Source organism: Tyto alba, unplaced genomic scaffold, assembly GCF_018691265.1.
Source record: "Tyto alba isolate M040663 unplaced genomic scaffold, T.alba_DEE_v4.0 Super-Scaffold_18, whole genome shotgun sequence".
Lineage (NCBI taxonomy): Eukaryota > Metazoa > Chordata > Aves > Strigiformes > Tytonidae > Tyto > Tyto alba.
The window spans coordinates 1176112-1198979 of record NW_024881280.1 but is presented as its reverse complement, the minus strand read 5'-3'; the positions used below and the strand labels follow the sequence as shown (position 1 = coordinate 1198979).

Genomic DNA, 22868 nt, shown 5'->3' with positions numbered 1-22868 from the left:
ATCCAAACTCTGCAGCACTCCCCCTGCTGCTACCAGTGCCAGCACCAAGATCTACTGTATTTCTTCAGACAGAAAACAAACAAACAAACAAACAAACAAACAAACAAACAAAACCAGGTTGTTGCCCGCCCAGATGGGGACTGAAGAAGTTCTGCTTGCTGGCAATAAAAACACGCTGCTTGCCCATGGGGAATGTCAGGAAAAAAGTCAGTTGTACTAAGAATAGCTTTCCGCTGAGGCCTCGTCAGTAAATTTATGTCAGAATTGTACAGACATGGAGAATAAATCACTTACCTTAAGAGGAGACAGAGTAAAAAGAGAAGACAGATTCGGTGTGATGGGAAGTGACTCAATCTAGGTAAATACCCTGATAGAAGGTAGCAGACAGATTTTGGGAGGTGGTGAGAGAAATCTGTTCCTCCCGTTCTGACAGCTCTTCCGGGAGGTTTTCTCAAGTGGATGACCACGAGGGTAGAAAAGACCTGCCCCGTGCCCCTGTCACGGCTGCGTGACACGGTGAGCGGCCAAGGAGTGTAACCCCAGACCAGAAGCCTCTATCCAAAACACGAGCTGTGGCCCGGGGACAGAGCCCTTGCTCTTCGCTGCCAGGGGACTGAGCCTCTGCAGGCCGAGCCCACCCAGCGCTGTCCCCCCGGCTGTCCCCCCGCCCCTCAGCGCCGCTTCCCGGCTGCGCCCAGCCCGCCTGCCGAAGGTGCCTAACGGCCCCGCAGGGGCTGGGGCGCCCGGTGTGGCCGTACAAGCCTGGTGCTGGCGATCAGACCCTCGGTGTAGCTTACAGAACGAGTTTTGTTTGCTTCAGTTGACAAAGTAAAGCCACCAGCTTTAATTCTCCCTAAAAAAAAAAAAAAAAAACCAAAACAAAACAACGGGGGGAAGTGCATGATTCGGAGTGGCTCGGTGCAAATTGTTGCAAAGTAACAGACGCAAAAATCAAAATAATTCAAATTATACAGACATGTAAAACAAAAGAAATTCAAGTTAAAACCAGGACTGGATTCCTATTAGCCCTAGAAATGATCCAAGAATACATCAGGAAATAAATAAATCATTCTAATTTTCACCATAAAAGAGGGCGCTGCTCACTAATCCAAATGGTTCGGGTATTTACAGAAGGCAAATGGGTTAGAGGAGAAAGAGAAAGAAGGAAAGCACTCCTAAGAGTGAACTGAAATGCTGCAGGGTGGTCACTTCCCCACATGTCCCACGGTGACTAAGAGAAGGCTTTAAACCACTGCAAGGGGCCAAAGAAATCCCTTTTGAGCAGGACGCCATCACCCGCCCCACGCTGCGCGGACAGCGCCAAGGTGAGGCCAGCATGGTCTGCTGGGCTTGGCTGTCATCACCGAGGCTCTGAAGCTGCACCACAATCCATGGCCACCCTGGGGCAGATGACAAGCTGGCCTGGTCAGACCGATTTATGAATAGAAGGGCGATTTATCCTAGTATCCATCTGAAGGGCAGACCGCTGAAAGCCACATCTTCCCGGTCTCCGCGGGACTGTGCCTGCTCCAAGGAGGAGGCAGCCAGCACAACCAGCTCTCTGTTCTTCAACATGTAAGCACAGCTGGTGAGCCAAACACTTGGCGTTTCCACAAAGGCCAGTGGCCCGGCTACCTTAGGTGACTGCAAGAAATAACAGGCCCTTTCAAGTATCTCTTTCAACATTTGCAAACCACAGGAGACAAACCACCACCCTCGCTTACAAAGACAGTGTGACTTGTGCTCATCGCTTGGTATTTCTGCTGCTTTGTTCCCAAATAATAATCTGCTTCGGTTTTGTCGCGCGTGCTACTAAAGCCAAATCCTGACAGGTCTGAGCTGTACTTTCAGTGCAGCCAGTAGAGCCGAAGATGCTTAATGCCCAACAGAGGCAGGGCAAATTCTGCAGTTGATGTCAAGGCATGCAAAAAAACCACCCTGAAGGCTCATCCTAACCTTCTGTTTCCTTGTCAAGACAGATTTATTTACAGTCAGTACCACAGGGACTAGATTCAAGTGGCAGTGGTGTTATATCCGTATTTTTAACGGGATTTGACATTTAAGGCAGCATTTCAGTTCACCTCTAAGCTTGTAATTACACTTGCAAATCTGCTTAGCAAGACATCAGCAGAGTATCCCGGAGGACTGCTCAAACAGATTGGTTCTGTTCCCACAGAAGCAGCATCTGAGTACCAAGTGACGCTACAAAGCAGACACTGCGGACTGCAGTGCCTGACACGGGCACTTGCAAACTGGACCTGCTCCTAATCTTCAAAATAAAAACAAAAACAAAGACTGCAAAGAGCCCTTGCTCTATCTTAAAAGCAACACTGCGCCCAGTCAGATACCACTGGAGGTCAGGAGCACTTCATGAATACGCTATCGAGACAGGGCTCCTTTCTACACCCCGCTGGTTATTTTTGGTCTCACAAAATCTGCAAGTGCTGAAAGTACCAGAGCAGCCCACGGAGGAAATCCTGCTCGTCACCTCCTGGTCTGGGAATCGTGATGGCCCAGTGCTGAGAAGCACCTTTATGTCACCCACACAAGCACAGACCCTGCACAGCGTCTCCTTCCCAAAGGAATCCATTTAGATTCACCATAGCCCTACCACCAACAACATTTTTGAGAGTAAATTGATGTCAAATGCCAGGATGCTCAGGACTATATTTTGCGCCCCCCCCCCCCAGTTTACACACCCACCCCTCCTTTGCACCCAGTTTACACCACCACCTCCAAAGATATGACTGGAACCAAATAAAGTTCGTATGAAGTACTCATTTCTCTTCAGGTCTGGGGGGGAAAAAAAAAGTCTGATTTGTTCAGATTTGGACTTTTCATCCATGCCTGTGGGAGGCAAAGTGAAGGCTATCCTTCTCTCACAAGCCACCTGAGCAGATCCTTCTGCAGGATGCAAACGGTTTCATCCCTGAGTTTAAATTTGAAAGAGAAAAATGCAGTCCTCGGCCAACACCACCCTAGCGCCAGAAGCAAAGAGAAGATTCAGCACAGAGCTCTGCTGCAGGAACGAAGAGCAAACAAGCAGCACAAAGCTGGGAAAGATGCAGAAAAGCAGAAAGGGGCTAATTTGTATCAGACCAAAGAAACAGAAGGAAACCTGAGGCCAAAGGGTTCGGACTAGCAGAGGAAGGAAGCTTACAGAAGGTAGACTGCGCTGTTGAACAGCAAATCTTTGCAGTCCTCAGTGCCCGTTTGGGATCAGTCTGGTACCTCCATCAACAATAATCCCAGACAGGCAAGAAAAACAAAGTTGGAGAGCGTTCCCAAAGAGCCGTAAGATTGCTCACAGCAATTTCAATGACATGAGCCAAATGCAGATTTTTCTCCTTTTTTTTTTCCCAGCAGGGATGACATGACACTTTGTCCAGCTTAGTGCATACAGTTCTCCTCTCCTCAGTCAGACTTCCTCTAGCTGACCGACGTGCAGTTCAGCTCGGCAGGGTCCTGCCTACCTGCTGCCACGACTCCCTCTGGCCCGTCGGCAATACTGGGCTCACTGGAGCACTGCCTGTGGCTGAAACCGGGCTGCAGCAGGAGGCATTTGTCGGTACTGTCTGGCTCCTCAGTCACCATGCCCGTGTGCATCATGGAGGTCATTGCCAGGAGCTGAATGTCTGAATGAGCGTTGGCAACCGTGTGGCGACGGATGCTCCCGCATTTCTCCAGGTAAGCCTCGCCCTCCTGCTCTGTCACTGGGGTCAGGGCCATCTCGCTAGGCTGCCGGCTCGTCACCACGTGAGAGGAATAATTCAGTGCACCAGTCTTAGGACGGAATCTGGAGTACCGTCTCTCTGGAAGAGAAAAAGGAACAGTCAATAGGGCACAGAGAAACCACAGTCCAAACTGCTAGGCTGGGCTCTGGGAACAGAGGGTACTCAGCACGCAGATGCCGAGCATCCCGCCTCGTTACCAGTGGGGAATGGTCAGGTGCTCGTTAGTTAGTGCTGCTGGGGGGTTTGGAAAGGAGGTTTGCCTCCCCTCCAGTAAGGAGACACCTCCCATCCTGCTGCTGGCGAGAGAAGTCAGCCAGAAAGTAAGGAGTGCAGCAGAGGGACTTTCTTCATCACCCTGATGGTCCCCTCTCTTGCCCAGAGGTGAGGACCGGGCAGCTCTCACATGCAGGTTCACTAGAATCAGTGATGCTAAAGCAGCACAAGTCCCCAAAGAAACATTCAGCGAGGACCTGAGCTGTCATCCCTTTCTCTGGAAAAGTTCTCTCAGGAGATGCTGTTAGCTGAAGTTAACATGAAATTCCTTACGCCTCTTCAGCTGCTTAGGGAAAGGCAGTTCTGCTAACATTATCCCACTGTATTTTTTAAAGATTATGCAAGAAAAATAACATTTCATCCACTTTAAAACATGTCTGGTTTTGGGGCTAGACACTGAAAACACCTAACAGTGCACAGCAACAGCCCTCAGCAGCCCAGGGGGAAAGGCGTGGAAGAGGAAGGCAGTACTCGTGGAGCAGGGGTGCGGTGCTGACACAGAACTGACAGGTGCAGGGCCTAACCATCTGCCCAGCAAAAACACTCAGCGGGGAGAAAACGCCCGGTTTAAAACTCAACCCCAAGGTGCAAGTGTCAGGAAGCACCGCTTCAATTCCGACACCGAGAGCAGGGGTCGGAGTCTGTGCCCCGGCCGCTGGCGGGCTGAAGGGGAGAGGATCACAGCTCACCCACTGCCTCCCACCGCCCTGCAGACACCCCCTGAGGTCTGTCCCCCAGGCAGCTGATAAAGCTATTCCCTACTTGGCTCTCTGTGCCTCACCAACTTCCTTGAAGTGCAGGGTCTCGTTTCACAAAGCTGGAAGCCTTCAAACCATGTAAAACACCTCCACCGAGACTGCAGAGCGTAAGAGGTAGAGTAACGAAAGCACGCGTCACTGAAGGTTATAAAAGAGCTTTGGAAGCTTGCACCAGGAAGAAAAGCGGAGAACAAACTCCATACTGTCGCAGGGAGGAACGGGTCAGCAGCCAGAACTCCACCACTGGCAGCAGCCAAGCTCTGACAACACTTCACCCTGCTGCTGCCAGTAATACATTCATTCAAAATGCTTCATTTCGTGCTTAAGAGTACGTGCAAATAATTTTTGAGGCTGGTTATGATAAATATACTCTTTAAGTGTCATCTGCAGCCCAAGCCACAGCAAGCTGTGGAGGGCATTGGGGCCTGACTGTTTCGAGGAAAAAATATCCACAGATGATTTTCCTGCAACAAAATTAAAATCCCTTCTGGTAAGAGTCAGGTAAAAATTGGGCTAAACTTTGAACATCCATTTCTTGCTTTACTTTTCCCCCTTTACTTTCCCGGCCACAAAAGAGTCTCTTAAGGGAGTCGTTATGCATAGTTTAACTAGAAATTTTATTTCTATTTTGGTGTGTTATCACCAGGAACATAAACTGGGAGGGGTTTTTAAGGGATTTTCTGCAAGCAAACTCAAATCAGCGGTGATGTTAGGCTTAATACTTGGGGGGGAATCGGGTGAATGTTTTATCTTCTTCCCTATTCCCAATTTAAACATTGTTTCTCCAAACAACAGGATCCCGTCAGCATTCTCCATCCTTACAGAGCAGCTTATGGCTCAATTACATTGGCAAAGCAAGAAGGGTGATAACGGGAGAGCAGGTGGGGACTCTGCAAATCCCCTCTGTGAGCTGCCCTGTCCCCTTTCACATCTATCCCTGCTCTACTCCTCTCTCACTTTAAATCAAGTTTAAGCTACCGCAGCCTTGCAGGCTGAAGCCTTATGTATGTTCATAGCTGTGATCAGACACCTTCAGTCGAATTTCTCAACACCCGTTCATCTTGAAGGTCCCAGTCCAGAGGGCAGTTTGGCCTCCACAGCATTCATCGAGAATGCAGGTGTACCCCAAGTCCAACAGTGCTTTTCCAAAAAAGCTACTGCAGGGAACCTACTGGGCTTTACCACCATTAAAGGCTTCCCAGTGAGTGAAGAAACTGGTTCTGAGAAAGTAAAAAAGGTGACAGAAAGAGGGAGAGAGGAAGAGAAAGAAGTTTAATTAGAAACGGGAGTTAAGGAAAAGAAACCACCATCACAGCAGCACTTTGAAAATACCAAGATTATTTGCAGAGAAGTGCTGATCTGCTGTCAATGTCACGTAATGCAAGCACAAGTTTGTTCTTTTCTGCCACTCAGCACAGGGTAGAGCAGGGGCAAAAGGCCACCTTGGAGATACACACAAATAAATGACAGCTAAAATCAAAGTAAATACAATTATATTAAGGCACATAAACTTTACAAGGCCAATTCATGTGAAATTTTTGTTTTAAAGACACTAATGCCTTGTTCAGCTGGTGTAAATCCAGGATGGCTAGAAACTTCAGTACTGGTCAGGCAGCTACCTTTCAAGCTATCCCAGCAGCGTGCAGATGTCCACGAACAGCCAAACAATCAAATCTGTCAAAGCTCAAGTTTTATGGGGGAACATGGTCTAGATTCAGCCTCCGGATCAAGTCTGCAAATCAATGCTGAACTGTAAAACCATGTTCACTTGCATAAAAGATATTTAATTGCCCAACAACCACAAGAACAAAAGCCCCCAGCCATCGTTTGCCTAAAGTGATGCCATGAGTTTGTTACAGGCACAGATTCTCTGAGTCCTGCTAAATCCTTCTACCATCTTTTACCATGGGCTGCTGAGGTGCAGTACAAGACAGGTTACGTGTATCCAGCTTGCTACAGTTCGCATCAAAGGCTAAAGCTTATCAAAACAGAGGGACACTGAAGCTTTCTTCATTTGTTCCATTTAAATCTTCTTGACTATCAAACCAGCATCGCTATGCCCATTTCTTAGCTAGCCAATCTCTTCTGGCTGCCCACGCACCTAAGCGGAACTCCTGGATCATGTGTGGAGATGTTATCCACTGTAAGCATCCCCTTTCTGAAGCGAAGTGCCAGTTTTCTCACCTAGACCCATTTATCCACAGTTTAAACACAGATTTTTTTTTTTTTTTTTTTTTTTTTCCAACAGAATTCTCAGATGGAGGGAAGACTCCATGCAAAAAAACCCCTGTAATCCCTCAGAACGAGCATCCAGCGGTTCTACTGTTTGCACAGGCTGGCTGCTGCAGCAGTGAGTGTGGGAACCCGGGCAGCCCAAGCCGGCTAGCGGGCAGGGGTAGAGAGCTGGCAGCCAAGGACGGGATGCGGTCTCTCACCGGCGTGACAGCAGTACGGCAGGCATGGAGTTTTAAAATCCAGCCCATCTCCATCAGGACCTTCCGAGGGTCTTTTAGCCTCTGTCTTCTGTCTCTCATGGAGCCATGCACTGTCTCCTCCCCTAGCACAGATGTGCACTGCCTCACCAACCTGTGCACCCCAACGCGAGCTTCTGTACGATGCACATGTCTTACCAAGCAAGCAGGTGCTACCAGAGAAGCTGTGATCCTCACACAAGCCCAAGTACGGCGATACCACCTGCTTGACCAGTTCTTCCAGCTGTAGGTAGCCCTCACTGGGGCCAGTAGGCTCATGGACACTCTGAAATTCAAACATAAGAAGTCAACATTACCCTTACACGGTTTTGAGGAAAGTTTTTGAGTAAAGCCTGGCGTCTGTCAAATATCTCTGCACTGGAATGTCCTGACCACATTGGTAGAGCATTTGGAGGAGCACAGCTGATAAACACAAGTGGAGGTCCAGGTGCCATTCAGGTCAGCCTCCTTGTCCAGGTCATGGCTGTAACGCTATGGACGTCAAGCAGCTAGCTGTCTTTTTTCTGACCAAGGGGTAGGAAGGTACAAGGTACGCTCACACTGAGGATCTGCACAGTGTAACTACAGTAACATAATTACACCAGGGCTGTTCCACCAGGAAACATCTCTCTGTAGAAAAGCCTTAACACACCTTGGGCAAAGCACTGCTCCTTTCCTAGGCAGGACAGCAGGAAAAGCGCTCGCTGTAGTTCAACTTACAGCTGTGAGGATGGTAGGTAACACTAACCAATTTAACAGTAATTTCAGAAACCATTCATAGACTTAGCTTCCTGCAAAACCTCAACAACCTTTTCTTTCTCTAATGTGTCACTCTGACACCCTCTTTGCCCTCAATATTCTTTTATGAAAACACTTCAGGGAAATTGAGCTAGCACTTTACTATCCTGCTATTGCAGCCTGGGTCACTGGGAACATCAGAACAGCAAGAACTCATGCAGAAATATCAGCTTAGCCACTTTGCAATTTTGATTGTAATTCAGAAAGTTTAAGCCCCTGCCACTCATTACAAGGCATATTGGAGAAGAAATAAAAGTGAGAGGAGCCCAAACAGCCACCTACAACATAGTATTTTGCAGGACTGTCAGGCTGGGCAATATAAAAAGATAAAACAGCTGGTATACTTGGCTGTATTTGGCATGCTTGGAAAATATCCTCTTGAGGTCTGGATAAAGAGGACAGTCCTCACAGAAGGTCTGGGTCTCTTGGGAGAGGCCTCTGGAAGATGTATAGCATTTTGCCTGCCACCAAAGCTATTCCTCCTCTCACGGGCACTGCTCAGCACCCCAGCCAGCCAAGGGGCCGGCGTCGGGCAGCCAGCAGCCTCAGCTTGCTCAAATTCCACAATCAGCTGTGATGGAGACTCGCCCTGTCATTGCAAAGCTGATAAAGCAGAAGAACTGGGGCACAAAGAGGCATTCAGAGAAACTGGGAGATGAAAATTTATGTGAAAAAAAGAGTCCTGAGAGTGTTCCTAGCTGGGGAGGAGCGATACCAAGAAAAATCCAAAAACCAAAGAGCAGAACCTGGCCCTTTCATGGCAACATCCTTACCTGTTCCCAGGAAAGCTCATGACATTCAAATCCAGCTCTCATTTCTACATTTACTGCTCCCAAATAAGCACCCATCACTTCCCCTTCATCATATCTTCTACCCTCCCCACTCTCCTTTCCAGGGTTTGTATTAGTTCAATGAGGCTGAGATACTCAAGTGGAGTCAGATGAAGAAGAGCAGAGGCTCCCCACCTGCAGAATTAACAGCATCTGGACAATGGAAGCTGGGAGCTTTGTCTGGACCAGAGGAAGAATGTCTTCCAACTTTACTTTTAGCAAGACCAAGTCTCTGAAGCCAAGAAGAGCAATCTGACGGATAGTCAACTCCTGACCCTAAAAAACACAGAAGGCAAAATCCAAGAGTTGATACAGGGATGTGTGAGCATCACACCAACACATGTATGCACACAGACAGAAGTGGTCTATCCTGCCCATTGCTGTTGTGGCAAAGGACCCCCCAGCTGCTCAGGTTGAGGATTCATGGTACTCTTTGGTCTCTTCCCTCTCAGTCTCTGTCCCACACAAATTCTGAAACAAGTAACACCTCATCTGAGGCATCACTAGGTTTGGAGCGAAGCCAAAAATGGGGCTGTATTTCACCAAAAGACTATGTATTCATGAAACCCAACCGCCATCCAATTTGGTCGCAAACATCCAAAGCCCAGGAGGGATGCAGCTCGTGCTTCTGCCACTCAGAGCTGAGAAACCAGAGAAGGTTTGGTAGGGAAAGAGGTTGGTACAGAGTATTCCTTGACTAAGCCTACCTCTGGTCAGTGTTGGATCCTCTTTTTGCTCAACATCCACACTTTAGACCTTGCTGATATGACAAAAATCCACAATTCAGTCCATTACAGATTTTAGGATTTAGGCTAGAGCAAAGCTAGTGAGACTGTCTGTACCGAACATCATTTAAAAAAGCAATAGCTTTGACTTCCACTGCAAGGCGCTCCATGTCCTCCCAGCTACTTTTTTACATCAACAACACAAGTGAGCAGGCTTAACAGATGAAGATGTTGTAATATTTCTCAGCAGATTTAAACACAGCTGGACTCCATTTGCCATTCTGGTGTTACCGCCTTTTCCTCTCTTATGCCTAACATCCGCACAGCTTTTTCTTGCCCCACTGCAGCTTAACAGCAGAAATTTTCCTCCCAGCTCTGCCCAGCACTTTCCAGCCTCAAGAGTTTCCCTTGTTCTTCCCAGCACATTAATCTCTGCCCCGCGGCCTGTTCGGGAACCATTTTATGGTCTCCATAACACACTCAACATGGTAAATATTTAGCTGGAAGGAATTAATCATAGTTAATCATTAATTCATAATAGGTTTAATGTCATAATTAACAGCATCATCTATATGTAAATACAAATTAAAGCAAATAGTCTGGAGAGCAGTTTGGTCATAATAAAAGCACTTTGCTGCTTTAAACCATCAATGTGTGTTCAGAAACACGGAGGTGTAGAAAAGACCTGTGCCTATCTCTGAACTGTATTTCAGCAGCTGCACGCTTTTTATTTATATCATGCAGTTTAGTCCCATTAACTTCATGCCCCATTTCAAAATACAAACATCTCACTGTGCCAAACAAAACAAGGTTTGCTATTCTTTTTCCGCACCAAGTAGTTACATCAACAGCTGCAACTATACAAAAGCCAGTGACCTGTTTACATAGTTTCCCTCTGTACAGCAATTTAACCAACTTGGCTGCTTAAAGGTCATATTTCTGCAAGAGCTATGAGCCTTGGGTTTAAACTTAGCTGAGATAGGAAGCTACTTCTAGTTACTACCTTCGGTAACATACGCTCACACGTTTGGCTGACTTAGTTTCATTCTGAATGGGCAGCTCCTGAGATCACAGGAGAGCGCAACTAAATAATTATGTTGGTGTTTGCAGCAAAGGATGGGGAGACAACAGTAAACTGACTTTCCCATCTGCCAGAGTAGCACACGAAGAACTGTGACTTGGTGAAAGAGATGTGCTAGATGAGCTCTCTTCACGTGTGGTGACACACCGTATAAATGGGCACACACCGTTCCCTGTTTGTAGGAAGAGCCCAACCTTGTTATTAGCACACCAGCCTGGAATAAGAGCAATTTCTTATTTCTTGCTGCACCAGCAATGCTCTCTGTTGTAGCTTAGGGCAGCTCACTCAGAGCCAAATTCTCGGACGTATTTACGTAGTTTAAATCCGTGCATTTGTGTAGGACTTAGGTGCCCATCAAGCTTTAAATATACTGTTACGCTTCAGTTCCTCATCTGTAAAATGGCAATACTTCCCTAACTTCATGGCTTCTATGAAAAATAATTTTGTGTGACTCGGATAGTGTGACAAGACTATAATACAGTAAGAAAGTTATGCTTTCAAAGAATCTCAACTTCCCATAGTCACGCTTTCACCACTACCACCAAGTTACTTCCAAAAGCTGTACCCACTGTGCAGTCACTTTTGTTCAGTTTCTTATTAGAGACATTTAATAGCAGGGGAGTAGGTTTTCCTGATAAGTGGCAGAATTATTAGCACCAGTGGGTACGACGCACAGTTAGCTCAGCTGTTTCCACAGTGCACACATAGCTGCAGTGCAGACAAACCCCTGCTTAAACAGATTAGGTCACTACTCCCTGACTGAGAATTAGTTGCAGAAAGAGAGAAAGGGAAGATATTATAATTGCGCAGTTTTACCTGCCAAACACCTACCTTTAAGCATCTGCAGCAAGGAAAGAATCAAAATAAACACAATAGAAAGGTTAGTGTCTGTCTTCGCAGAAGTTCTTTCTCTTTTAGGAAATGCCAACTTTAATAGGATTAGAAGAAAAGGGCAATCTTTGAGCTTTACCTGCCGCCTCTCAAAAAATACAAGGGAAAAATAATTTTAAAAGGCTTTGGAAAACATGTCTTGTGGAAGAAGCAAAAGTCAAGAGGAGAAGGCTAGCATTTCCAAGAACGTCAGTCTCCTCATGAGGTACATTTTTCTTTTCCTCTGATGGAAGATCAAAATAGACTGGGGAGGTAATTAGACTGCTCATATGGAAACCCTGACTAAAACTACATTAAAAAATGATACAGCTCAAAACTTCTAAAGGGATACTCAGCTTTCAAAATACCCACTCTAAACAGGCCTTACATAAAGCTGTTCATTCGTCCTCTACCCATAGAATTACTTGTTCCCTTATTAAAGCTTCAAAAAACCCAACAGACGATTTTCCAAAGGCACAACTGGGTTATAAGCCCTCCAAAAGTAGTCAGGGTGAGTTAAACACATTTGCTCTTCATCTAGTCTTCAGACTTGTCCCTTTGAAGACAAGTTGTCATCTGCACCAACAGTCCCAGGTATTTAAAAATGTAAAGACTATAAATACAAATGGTCCAGAGCTTTAGTCTAGCCAACGTATAGTCCAACAGTTTCAGTGTTCAAGCTTACCTAAGCACAGACAGGGGGTAGACAAAAGAGAATAAATTCCAGCCCAAGACACTGTGCTTGCCCGGTCGATTTTAGCAGTCCCTCTTACACAGTTAATGCTGACTTGGGCAAACTTCACTGCCTCCCACATTTAGCTTAAAGATTTTGAGGCCTCTTTAGCCACTGGCCAAACAGTGCTGATGGAACAGTAGTTTCCATGTGCCGTTAGCAGACACTGTAGTTACCTTGCCTCACCCAACTGAAGTCTGAATTATAATTAAGATTACCTGGACTGGGTAGAATATTGCCTGGAGTGTAGGAAGAGTCTCTGTAAAATAGTGATCCCAGATTTCAGACAGGACATCAATGCGATCCTCACCTACGAAAACAGAAATTGAGAGCAAGAGCTTTAGTGACAGGGACACTAAAATCAAGTTGAATTTTCCCACTACTCTCCAATTCCCCAAAGAAGACATACAAACCCACCCTTCACATTCACAGTTTCCATCCAAAACTGGACATCACTCAGCAAAGCTTTGCCTTAACTGACAGAGACCATAAATTGCTCTGTCGCTTACTGCAAAGAAGTCAGCTCTGTGCAAAAGTTGAGACCGATTCAAAAAAAAAAGAGCGAAGCCCCTCTTCAACCAGAGGCTTTAACTCCACAGCAAGGGACTGTGTAATCTCACAGCTCACAGTTAGCATGCTCGACTAGCGTGGGAGCATGGCGGGACATTAGCAGCGAAGTCTGAAAACCAGCAGGTCACAGCCAGCATCAGCTGTCCTGCAGCAACGGCGTCAGGGAGACCATTCACAGGGGCTGAGCCCCCCCTGGCATCCCCCCCTTCCCAAGCACAGACAGGACCCCGGTGAGCCACAGAGCCACCATGCTCCTGTCAAACACGGCACTTGGGAAGGCTCCCCAATGAGACCCACTTGTGGCCACCCCTCACATGACTCTGAATCGAACCAACAGCCCCAAATGTAAGTGGGTATTTAGAGTGAAGGCAGACTAAGTTATGCAACTCGTGATTCCCATAACAGGAATACAACTGTGGTCAAAAGCCTATTATTAACAAAAAATGCTTTACTGAGCATAATCGTTTGAATAGACATTTTAAATTATGTACACAGGCTTGACTTAGAGAGCTGTGTGCTCCTCAGCATTTGGGCCCAAAGCCTCTAAGTCTTTTAGGAGATTTTTCCCATCTCAAAAGCCAAAGGGTTGCACTATTTTTTCAAGCTTTAGATACATCCCCCAGAAATTTCAGGTGCAAATACAGACCCAGGTTTAATAACATAGGTTTCTAACAAAAGGATTTTCCAGGATACCTTCTACAGAGCCTCAGCTGGAGTCCACCAGCAGTCAAGGCTCAAGGAGAGCAATGGAAGATGGTGGGCCAAGACAGCTTTGAAGGCTCAGCCTCAAGGTTACTAAAGGCCCTACATGAGGAACTGGAACACGTAAAATGGAGCCTCATCACTGTGTACTGAAGTGCTTTCCCCATCTGGAGACTTCCGCACGGGCTTCCACTGTGCTTGCCCGTGGCGTGTGCTGCTCAGGACATGGCCAGAGATCAGAGAGCCCGCAGGACCAGATCCTGCAGACGTTTCCTTGGGAGCAGAGAGCCCACCGATGACCGCCGGAAGGCTCAGAGGGAGGCTTCACCCTGCCAGGTATGATGCTGGCTTCAAAACTGGAACTGCAGGCAGACAAGCACCTACCCAACACCCTCCCATCACAGCTACCCATTACCAGAAACTCCTAACTGCAAGTGAAAAAAGCAACAGGAAACAGACTAATTGAATGTTTAAATTTTCCCTCCTCTACCTCTTTCCCAGGACTCCAATGCTTTGGTGTGTGGAGCCAGAATGAAATGTCATAGATCACTTCTTCTTCTGAAGGGGAAGGGGGAATGGTTTGTTTCTTCAAGAAATCATAAATCCTGCAGGCATTGAAAGAGATTCTGACAGACTGTATAAAGAAAAATCATGCTAAAAAAAGAGGCTGTGATTTGAAAAACAGACACAGTAAAACATTGCCATGCCCTGCAGCAGGAACATTATTCTGCCTCCAAGTACTGGGATGGTAGAAACTTTCCAGGAAGAGAGAGCTAACTGAGAAGCGTGTACAAGAAGTTCTTGTTGTTGTGACCACAAGACCTGAAACAAGCCTACACGCTATGAAAGAAAGGTGCCCGTGAGTCATCTCCTGCAGAGATGCCAGCCTGCACAGGCAAAGTGGCTCCAGTGTCAAACTAGGGACAAAAAAATGAAGCACAGGAAGAGGGTTTTGCTGTCCACCTGGGAAACTTCACCTTACCCAAACTATTCGAGCAGCTGAAAACTACTCTCAGGCAGCTCTCAGCTTACTACAGACTGGAACTCAATTTTCATAATGCTAAAACAGATACTGGCACAGTTTTATACGAATACAGAAAATAAAACCTATGATAAGCTGCACAGCACTCCTTCTGAAGAGCTGGCAGTAGCAGGGCAGATACCTGTGTTCAGGAAAATGTGCGAATCTGCCTTTTTCCCCCTCTTACAGGGCCAGTGCTGAAGAAGTGCACACCTGCACAGCCCCTTCAGGGCCTGAGTCCCACGGCCTTGCTGGCCAGGTGGAGAGGTCACTTGGTGAAGACCTGTGCAGAGGAATCCAGCACCAACTATGATGCAAGATTGTAAGTGTCTGTTGGCATTTAATGACCCAGATAACAGCAAGTTGGTGATTAGCAAGGGATCTTCCCTACAGGCTGCAAAACTGGGTCAAATCAAACAGCAGCCTGGTTTTGAATAAAGATATGTGCTCTAGACAACTTGCTCTGCTTGAGCAAACTGTTAATAAATGTGACTAACTCCCTACACTCCCAACACTGAGTCACTGTGCCACTCTGGCCTTCGTCCCCAGGCTCTGCGGGGGTACAAAAGCGTCTGTACCTCAGTGGTTGGACAGAACTTCATGTGTGATCAACTTCTTTCCCGAGGGACTGCATTCCCATCCAAGTGACTGTTTTTTCTTTAAATTTACACAAAGCCTGTTAGTTAAGCTCTCAAAAGCATGACACAGTAACCAAAACAGTGCTTACATCGAGCTGCAAATCACACTGAGAAATAAAAGGCAGAAGGCAGCTCTCAGCAGTTTTGCAACAGGATCCACGTCCAGCCAAGTACTGCTTTGAGCCCAGGTTCAACTGCCACACAAGACCCACGTTCCTGCTCTCATGATGAAGACACGTCAGGTGGGAGCGCTGCAGCTATGTGGCTATTCAAACAGCCCACCATCCCTTAAGCCTCACAAGGGCTGCAGTGCAGCCTGGCTCCCAAGAGGTTGTGTGACACCCTAAGGCAGCACCAGAAAGGGTTGTACACTTTCCAGACAGGCAAATCATTTTGTCTGACCAAACATCAAAGCACAACTCCCTTCCAAAATGGGTTTCTTACTATACTTGCCTTCACACAGCTTAACCTTCTCCTCTATAAACAGCAAGCCTTTCGCAAGGAGTTGGTTCTGCCAAGAGAGAAGAGACATGCATTTGCCTTTTCTGAGATTTCAAATTAACATGGAAGAATAATTTTTTTTCAGCTGTTACCCACTTTGCATGCAGTTATCTAAAGATTAGCTGTATTGCAGTACTTTCTCCCAGCACCACCACCAGACCTGGTCTCACTGTGAGTGCCGTACGTTCATTGACCCCATCTTGCTCAGCCAGACAAGAGAACACAACAGACACAGCAGACAGTTGAAACACTTGCCAGGAGTAGGATGGAAGGACCTGCCCTGCGTCACAGGGAGGGAGTCGAGAAAATAAAATGGTTCTTAACGTAACAGTGCAGCCATATAAGCTACACCTCGGCTATATGATGGAGGTGATCAAAGGGCCAAATGCTACCAAAACATCCCACTCTCTTCTTCCTTTGCACTGGCTCAGTGCGTGCCTGACTGCACAGTAAGCCAGTTCAGCTCCCTAACTCTTACTTCTCTATTCCTACCTATTCTCTTCCTACGAGGCTAATTTCTTTTGCTATATTGAGCAGCTGGATCATCTCAGTATGCAGTCTCAACCTGCAGAAGAAGCAGCAGGAGCTAGTCTTTCTAGACAAACATAATGATCACGAACCAGACAGATCAAGACATCGATGTGACCATTTGCAGTTCAGGACATCTACATATCTGATAAGCTTTCTGTTCTCATTTCCCCAAACGTAAGAATGGTCCATAAACAATGCCTAACTTTTTGTTCCAGGAGAATCAGTTATTTTGAAGGGCCGTGGGAATCCCAGAGGAAGAAACTACTATCACCACATAATACACTATTACTGCATTCTAAAAGGCTCAGTCCTACCACGGAGATCATATTGATAGAGAATAAAGCCTTCCGTCCCTCTGAAAGGATTCAATATCAGAGCGGCGCATAATATTGAGAGATCTGTCTCCCTCGTGTTCATCCTCCAGCTTTTGTTTTTAATGGGTAACCAGGTCAAAGTTGCACCTTTCAACCTCCCATCAGCCGAGGACCAAGGCACATCTTTTTTTCGCACCCGAGGGACACTGCCGTTTCACCACCGCCTGGCCCCGGCCACGGCCTCCCGACGAGCTGCCGGGCCGTGCCGTGCCGGGCCGTGCCATGCCATGCCGTGCCATGCCGTGCCATGCCATGCCGTGCCGTGCCATGCCATGCCGTGCCATGCCGTGAAGCTGTGCTTGCTCTGCTGCTCTGCCCGACAGACCTGCCTCCTGTAACCACGCACCTGGCATGCACCAGCAGGCAGCCGTGTGAGCCACCCCGAGCGAAGAGCCCAGCACACATCTGCATCCTGCCTACAACAAGAAGCAATACTAAACTGGGGTACTGTTGAAGGGCACGTTGCTCTGTGACATTCTCCACTTGTACTTTGCTTTCCAGAACAAAAGAAACGCTTGCCACTCGGGAGTCCTACTCGTTAGCATCAGACATCACTCAAATGTGTAGAAAAGGAAGGGCTCATCCTTAAATATTATCTAAGCAAACAGGATCTGCAAGTCTTTTGCCTCAGTTGAGGCTGAGGGACTGAAAAGACCACCATACATCTTATCAGTAAGGAAACATTTCTAGATGCGTTGTTCTGGTGGAGAACTTGTATTCAAAAAGCTGTCAGGTAGGAAAATACTGAAATTATTAAAAACAGAGGCTGAATTCAAGAAACTCCTTTTGCTTTGGAATCTCATCACATGCAAGGCGAGCTCTGAGACCCTTCGGGGCTCGGTGCTGCTACAATACCAGAGAGAAATTTTTCCACTGGCATCTTTGTCAAGATTTCAGCAAAAAAAGGCCCAGAAGAAAGAACAAGACATCATACAAGCTCACCAGTTGCCCCATGTGCTATGGGTAGTAGGGGGAACTTCCATGAAAAGTTTAATCTCAAGTCGAGACTGTATGGACATTGCCTTCTTCACGGTGTGAAAGAAGTGTGGTGTGATACAGCTGAGAGGGAATGGGTACACCTTTGCTTGGCTGTTGTCCCGTCTCACAGCTACTTCATCCACAGTAAAACATTAACCCATGGTATGCTACAATGGCTTACTTGTCTTAAATGAGTCAGATGTAAGTACTTTTGAGACACTGCTTTAACAAAAAAAAAAAAAACACCTGCATCCTCTAATGTGTATCCAGAGTTCAGCCATGACACAAGGAGGAATGGCCATCCAATTCACCAGTGTCAGTAGCAATTACGGCTAATTATTGTATAGGCATAGAAGGAAAAATAGTTAATGGCCATGCTTGTAATTAAGGTAATTTGGTGACATTTTTTTTCAGAATTCAAACCCCAAAATACCTACTGTGGTCTTATTCACAGTAATGTATAATTTAGGTTACTTTTAAATTAGTTACACAACAAAACCAGAGCATTTTAGGAGCAACACATGGGATGAAACTGTATTATTTGAATTGCCCGTACAAGTCACAAGACTTTGACCTTTACCAGCTGTAGAAGAGTGCAAAAACAATCCTATCCATGCAGTATAGTCAAACTATAGACAAATTTCAATACCCTACTATTAACCAATTGTCTTGGGTTCGGCTGAGAGAGAATTTCTCTTCCTAGTAGCTAGAATAGCTCTGGTTTGTATTCAGTATGGGATTTATGTTGATAACATACTGAAGTTTTTAGTTTTTGCTAAGAAACCAAGGACTTTTCAACTTCCCATGTCCTGCCCACGTGCAGGTGCACAAGGTGCTGTGAGGGAGCACGGCCAGAGCACTGGACCCGAATTAGCCAAGGGAATATTCCATACCATGTCACGTCATGCTCAGTGTATAGATGAGGCTTGGCAGGGAAGCTGGGACTCTCTCTTCCGAGATTGAGGTTTTGGGATTTTCTCTCCTCTGCGATCACTGGCCAGGAACGCGCTGGGCATCGGTCAGTGAGTCTTGAGCAATTGCTTTGTGCATTACTCATTTATATTTTCTTTTATTACTATCATTATTATCCTTACTATTTTATTTCATTTCAGTGATTAAACTGTTTTTATCCCAGCCTAGCTTCACCCCTCCAGTTCTTCCCCCCCATCCCCTGGGGCAGGGGAGGGTGAGCGAGGGACTGCAGGGTGTTTGGCTGCTGCCTGGTTTTAAACCCCAACACCAATCCGTGGAATTTCAGCGCAGGAATCAGAGCCAACTTGAACAGTCCTGTCTGTCAGAGGAACACGCTAAAATCTCTTTTAAGCCCACAGGTGACCACCCGGGGACCGTCAGCTTTGGAGGGCACGCTTTGGCCTTTGCCAACTCCTTTGCCAATGCTGGTGCCACCGCAGGCTGGGGGGAGTGATGGCTCACACCACCCCCGGGCCCTGTGGTAATCACCTTACTTGTAACAGCTCGCTCAGTTTTAGCCAAAAAGCCATACGTTTATTCTGAAAACAAGTCCACCTTTTGCAGTTTTTCAGATGCTGGAATTCCCCCCCTTCATGCAGAAGCCTATTTTCGGATTTATTCATCATCACCAACGTGAGAAAGGGCTGCCAAAGGAGGCTGCAGGGAGCAAAGGGAACGTGTCAGCAAGTTTTTAATGGCTGGGGGGCTTTGTCTAGGGCTCACGCCTCATTAGGGTGAGGGTTAGGGTTGAGAGGCAGAGAAAGCCACATTTCCCAGCAGAGCTGGAGGAACAGGGCTGCCAAAGGCTGGGAAAGCTGCAGAGAGACCGTGCCTGGGAAACGCTCTTCACCTGGGCAAGGACAACAGCAGTCAGAAAATTGGATAAATATGTTCACACGATGAAAAAAAAAAAAAAAATGCAGTGTTTCCAAACACTGTTATCAACAAGGTGACTAGCTCTAGCTGGTGACTAGTTTGCAAAGGTTCTCTAGCGGAAAAATAGGCTTTGGAGGGAAGTATTAAGTTGTTGCAATCTTCATTCAAATTTTAGATTTGTTCAGCAGAAATAAATGACCACATATGTCAGGCTCTGGAAAACAAATACACAAAACAGAAGATTTTCCAGGAAAAAACAAACAGTGTAAAAGAGGAAGGAAGAAATGTCTAATGGAAAAATGTTATGAGGGGAGAACAAAGTGAAACCCACTTACACTGTAAGTGTTTTTCTGCCTGAATAGTAAGATAATGTTTGATGTGATATTGCACTCTAATACTTTCAAACACTTTCAGTTTATTAATAAAGTACTTCAATTCTTTATTTTTCAACCTATAGCTCAAGGTAATTACCTCTTATATATTGCAGGGAAAATCTACAGCGGGTCTTTACTACTGTGTCATTTTAAACTACTATATAATAAAAAACTACATACACATATACATGAGGGTGTCACAGTTATTTTCTTGTGTTTCTGTCAATAAATATGAATTCCTTCTCTATCTGCACTAGAACATTAGGTTTCAATTTACACACGCTTCCTGAGCACTATGGATACAATTTTCCAGATACTTTGCTTATAAGTTAGTCTTATGGATGCTTTCTACTTTCAGAGATTTTTTTTTTATTATTTTACAACTGTGTCAGCAAACAAAATACTCCTTCGTACACCTTTATGGGCAGCAGTTTTATCTATTTTTAAAATAGATACATTTATCATTACTCTGTAGTAAGGAATTTATAATGCTCTTATGAATGCATCATCAGTAAGTCCATGTGCTAAATAGATTGCATCATCTCATTCTTACGGTTTCTAAAATAAAAAGTTTAGTTCTATATAGTTCCTGCAGATGTTTCAATTATCCTCTCAAATTTTCCTTTTTCCAGTGGAAGAGAGAGACTTTAAAAAAAAAAAAAAAAAAAAAAAAAAAAAAAAAACCACCACACTTCATTTCTCTTCTCCCCATCTTAAAAATATCCGAAAATTTTACTTATCTGTATTTTCTGCTAAAGTCACAGGCTTAGAAATAGGTTCAATCTGAACATTACCCCCTCAGATCAAGCCAGACAGGTAAACTTTCATTAAAAAACCCTACAGGGTTTGCTGACAAATCAATACAATCTAATAAATGCAGCTGCAGCAGAGGTCTGTATCAGACCTTTCTAGATTACAAGTCTCATTTTACTGCTTTATCCCTGGTTGCCAGAGGCAACACAGAGGCAGGGAGCTAAGAAGAAAAATAAATCTTTTACTCGCAAGCAAGACCGGATGAAGACTCACACCAAGCGAGCTCGAAGGGCGCATTTATTTGAAGAAGTTTAGCTGCTACCTTCCGTCTCTTTGCAACTGCAGCTGAACCGGGTGCTTGGGGAGGCAGTTATTCCCACCCTGCCCAAATCAGCCTTCCCCGGGTCCCCTGGGTGAAGTCCTGCCCCTGCTGCTGGGCCACCACGTCGTGGGTGCTGCAAACCTGCCCTTCCTCTGGCTACCCTGAAGCATGCACTGCGGCGGAACAGAGCCCCGAGCTAACCCCCCCCACGCACACGCAGTCAAGAAATCTGGGCAGAGATGTCTTGCAGCAGGAAGAAGTGAGCTTGTGAAATCTCGCAGGTTGAAACCTCCCTACTTTTCTCAGTGCAGAAAACCACAATAGATGCTTCAGGTATACCACCGAGAAGTGCAGTATTGGAAGACAGGATTCAAAAAGCTCCAGAAAAATCACTTTTCATTTTTCCCCTCAGCAAAGACCCTCCCACAACGCGCACGTTCTTGCTACTTTTGCAAAGTAAGCTGCGCTGAAATTACTGAAAAATATAAATCTGAAGGCAGTCATAAACCAAGCTGTAAAATGTAGACACTTTCCAGGTAACTCCCTTCTTTTTTGCTGGCATAGATACCTTCCTCCTCCCCTCCCCTGTTCAAGAAATTGAGGTGGGTTTCTCCGTCCATACCCAGAGGAGCAATTCCAGTTCCCCCAGCACGCTGGTGGAAGCTGTCCCAGGCGCAGTGGCTGGGGCTCCTCTCTCAAACCGGCAGTGACCTTTTCCACCTTGCCAGGAGCTGGTCACACCCGGGGGGCCACGGGGCCCTTCCTGTGCAGGCTCCCACTGGACTCCAGGCTGATTTTGGCAGAGACAAATTAGACGTCGCCTCTGCCAGCAGCCTGGTGGCGGTGATGGCCTCCAGGATTTCGGGGCGGTAGCCCAGCCACTAGCACGGCCTGCTCCGCCGTGGGTGGCATGTTCAAGCAGAAGGGTGGCGAAAAGCGGCTGAGTAGTTTTGGCAGCAGCTCCACAGAAAACATCAAGGAGGCTCAAGCCATCACAGGCGACCTCACATCTCAGCGGAAAGCCACGTCTCTGCAGTGTAGCAAGGCACAAAGGAATTCTCCGGCTAACCAAAACATATTACTATTTCCCAATAAGCCAGTACTTTGGAGGGAAAAAAAGTTTACATGAACATTAATTTAATTAATTACTGACAAATTTTGTTTTCCTTCCACGTCTCCAAGCCAAACATGGCCAGTACGCCTTTAAAAAGCCACCTTAAAATTAACAAATTGATTAGTCCACCAGACAGAAACATAAGGTTGGAGTAAACTGGATCCAGAGCAAATTCAAAATAATTGACCCCATTTTGCTGGGTGAAAAAAAAAAAACAGTTTTTCTTCTACACATTAAATCATTTCTTAAATGCATGCTACTCTTCCAGACAACTGAGGCTTTGTGTTGGTGTTAAATCGTACTTTAACAGGCTCTACAAGCACACAGCCACTGTTTCCTGGATAATCTGATGTTAGTTTGAGGGAAAAAAGCATCACCCAAACTTACTTGTTAAGTATTTTCTACAAAGTTATTGCTTATTACACACAAACACCTATCTACTTCTTGGCAGTGTTTTACAAAATGCAAATCTGTGTGAGCTGCAGCATCTCCTACCTGAAGCATGCCCCCTATCCTTTTTTTTTTTTTTTTTTTCTCTCTGGAAAGAGGGGAAATAGTGACGGAAGCAGAGAGATCCCTTCGATCCCACATAGAGAATAAATTGCAAGATGAATATGAAATATCTTCCTAAAACGACTCTTCTAGAGACGGCTTTGTAGCAACCGGGCACCGTTTCAAGTAAATCACACCCGTCAGTGTGCGCAGGGCCTGGAAGCGGGTGCCCCTGCTGCTACAGCCACCCCAGACCAGGTCCTTGACTGGGCTCCCAGTAAGGGGCCCGAGCTGGCAGGTGACCCTGCTCTTGATAAGGAAGCCGGGCAGTTGCTATGGAGCCTCTGGAGCTGCTCCGTGAAAGCTCAGTCCTAGAA

At 46.2% G+C, this 22868-nt stretch overlaps 1 protein-coding gene across 5 annotated transcripts in view; it reads right to left on the bottom strand.

Annotated features, from left to right (window-relative positions):
* Window positions 1-825: 825 nt before the first annotated feature.
* The window catches only part of PRR5L (proline rich 5 like), a 44173-nt gene continuing 22130 nt past the window's right edge, over window positions 826-22868 (bottom strand). For 2 of the 5 annotated variants that reach the window (XM_042791239.1, XM_033011274.2), the window contains exons 5-9: window positions 15658-15715; window positions 12492-12583; window positions 9000-9140; window positions 7396-7522; window positions 826-3812 (exon numbers count right to left, since the gene is read on the bottom strand). In XM_042791239.1, coding sequence (XP_042647173.1) covers window positions 3430-3812; window positions 7396-7522; window positions 9000-9140; window positions 12492-12583; window positions 15658-15715 — 801 coding nt within the window. In that variant the 3' untranslated portion in view covers window positions 826-3429. Of the gene's footprint in view, window positions 3813-5363; window positions 5986-7395; window positions 7523-8999; window positions 9141-11501; window positions 11512-12491; window positions 12584-15657; window positions 15716-22868 lie in introns of those variants that run through there. The other 3 variants (XM_042791240.1, XM_042791242.1, XM_042791241.1) reach the window with 3 other exon arrangements.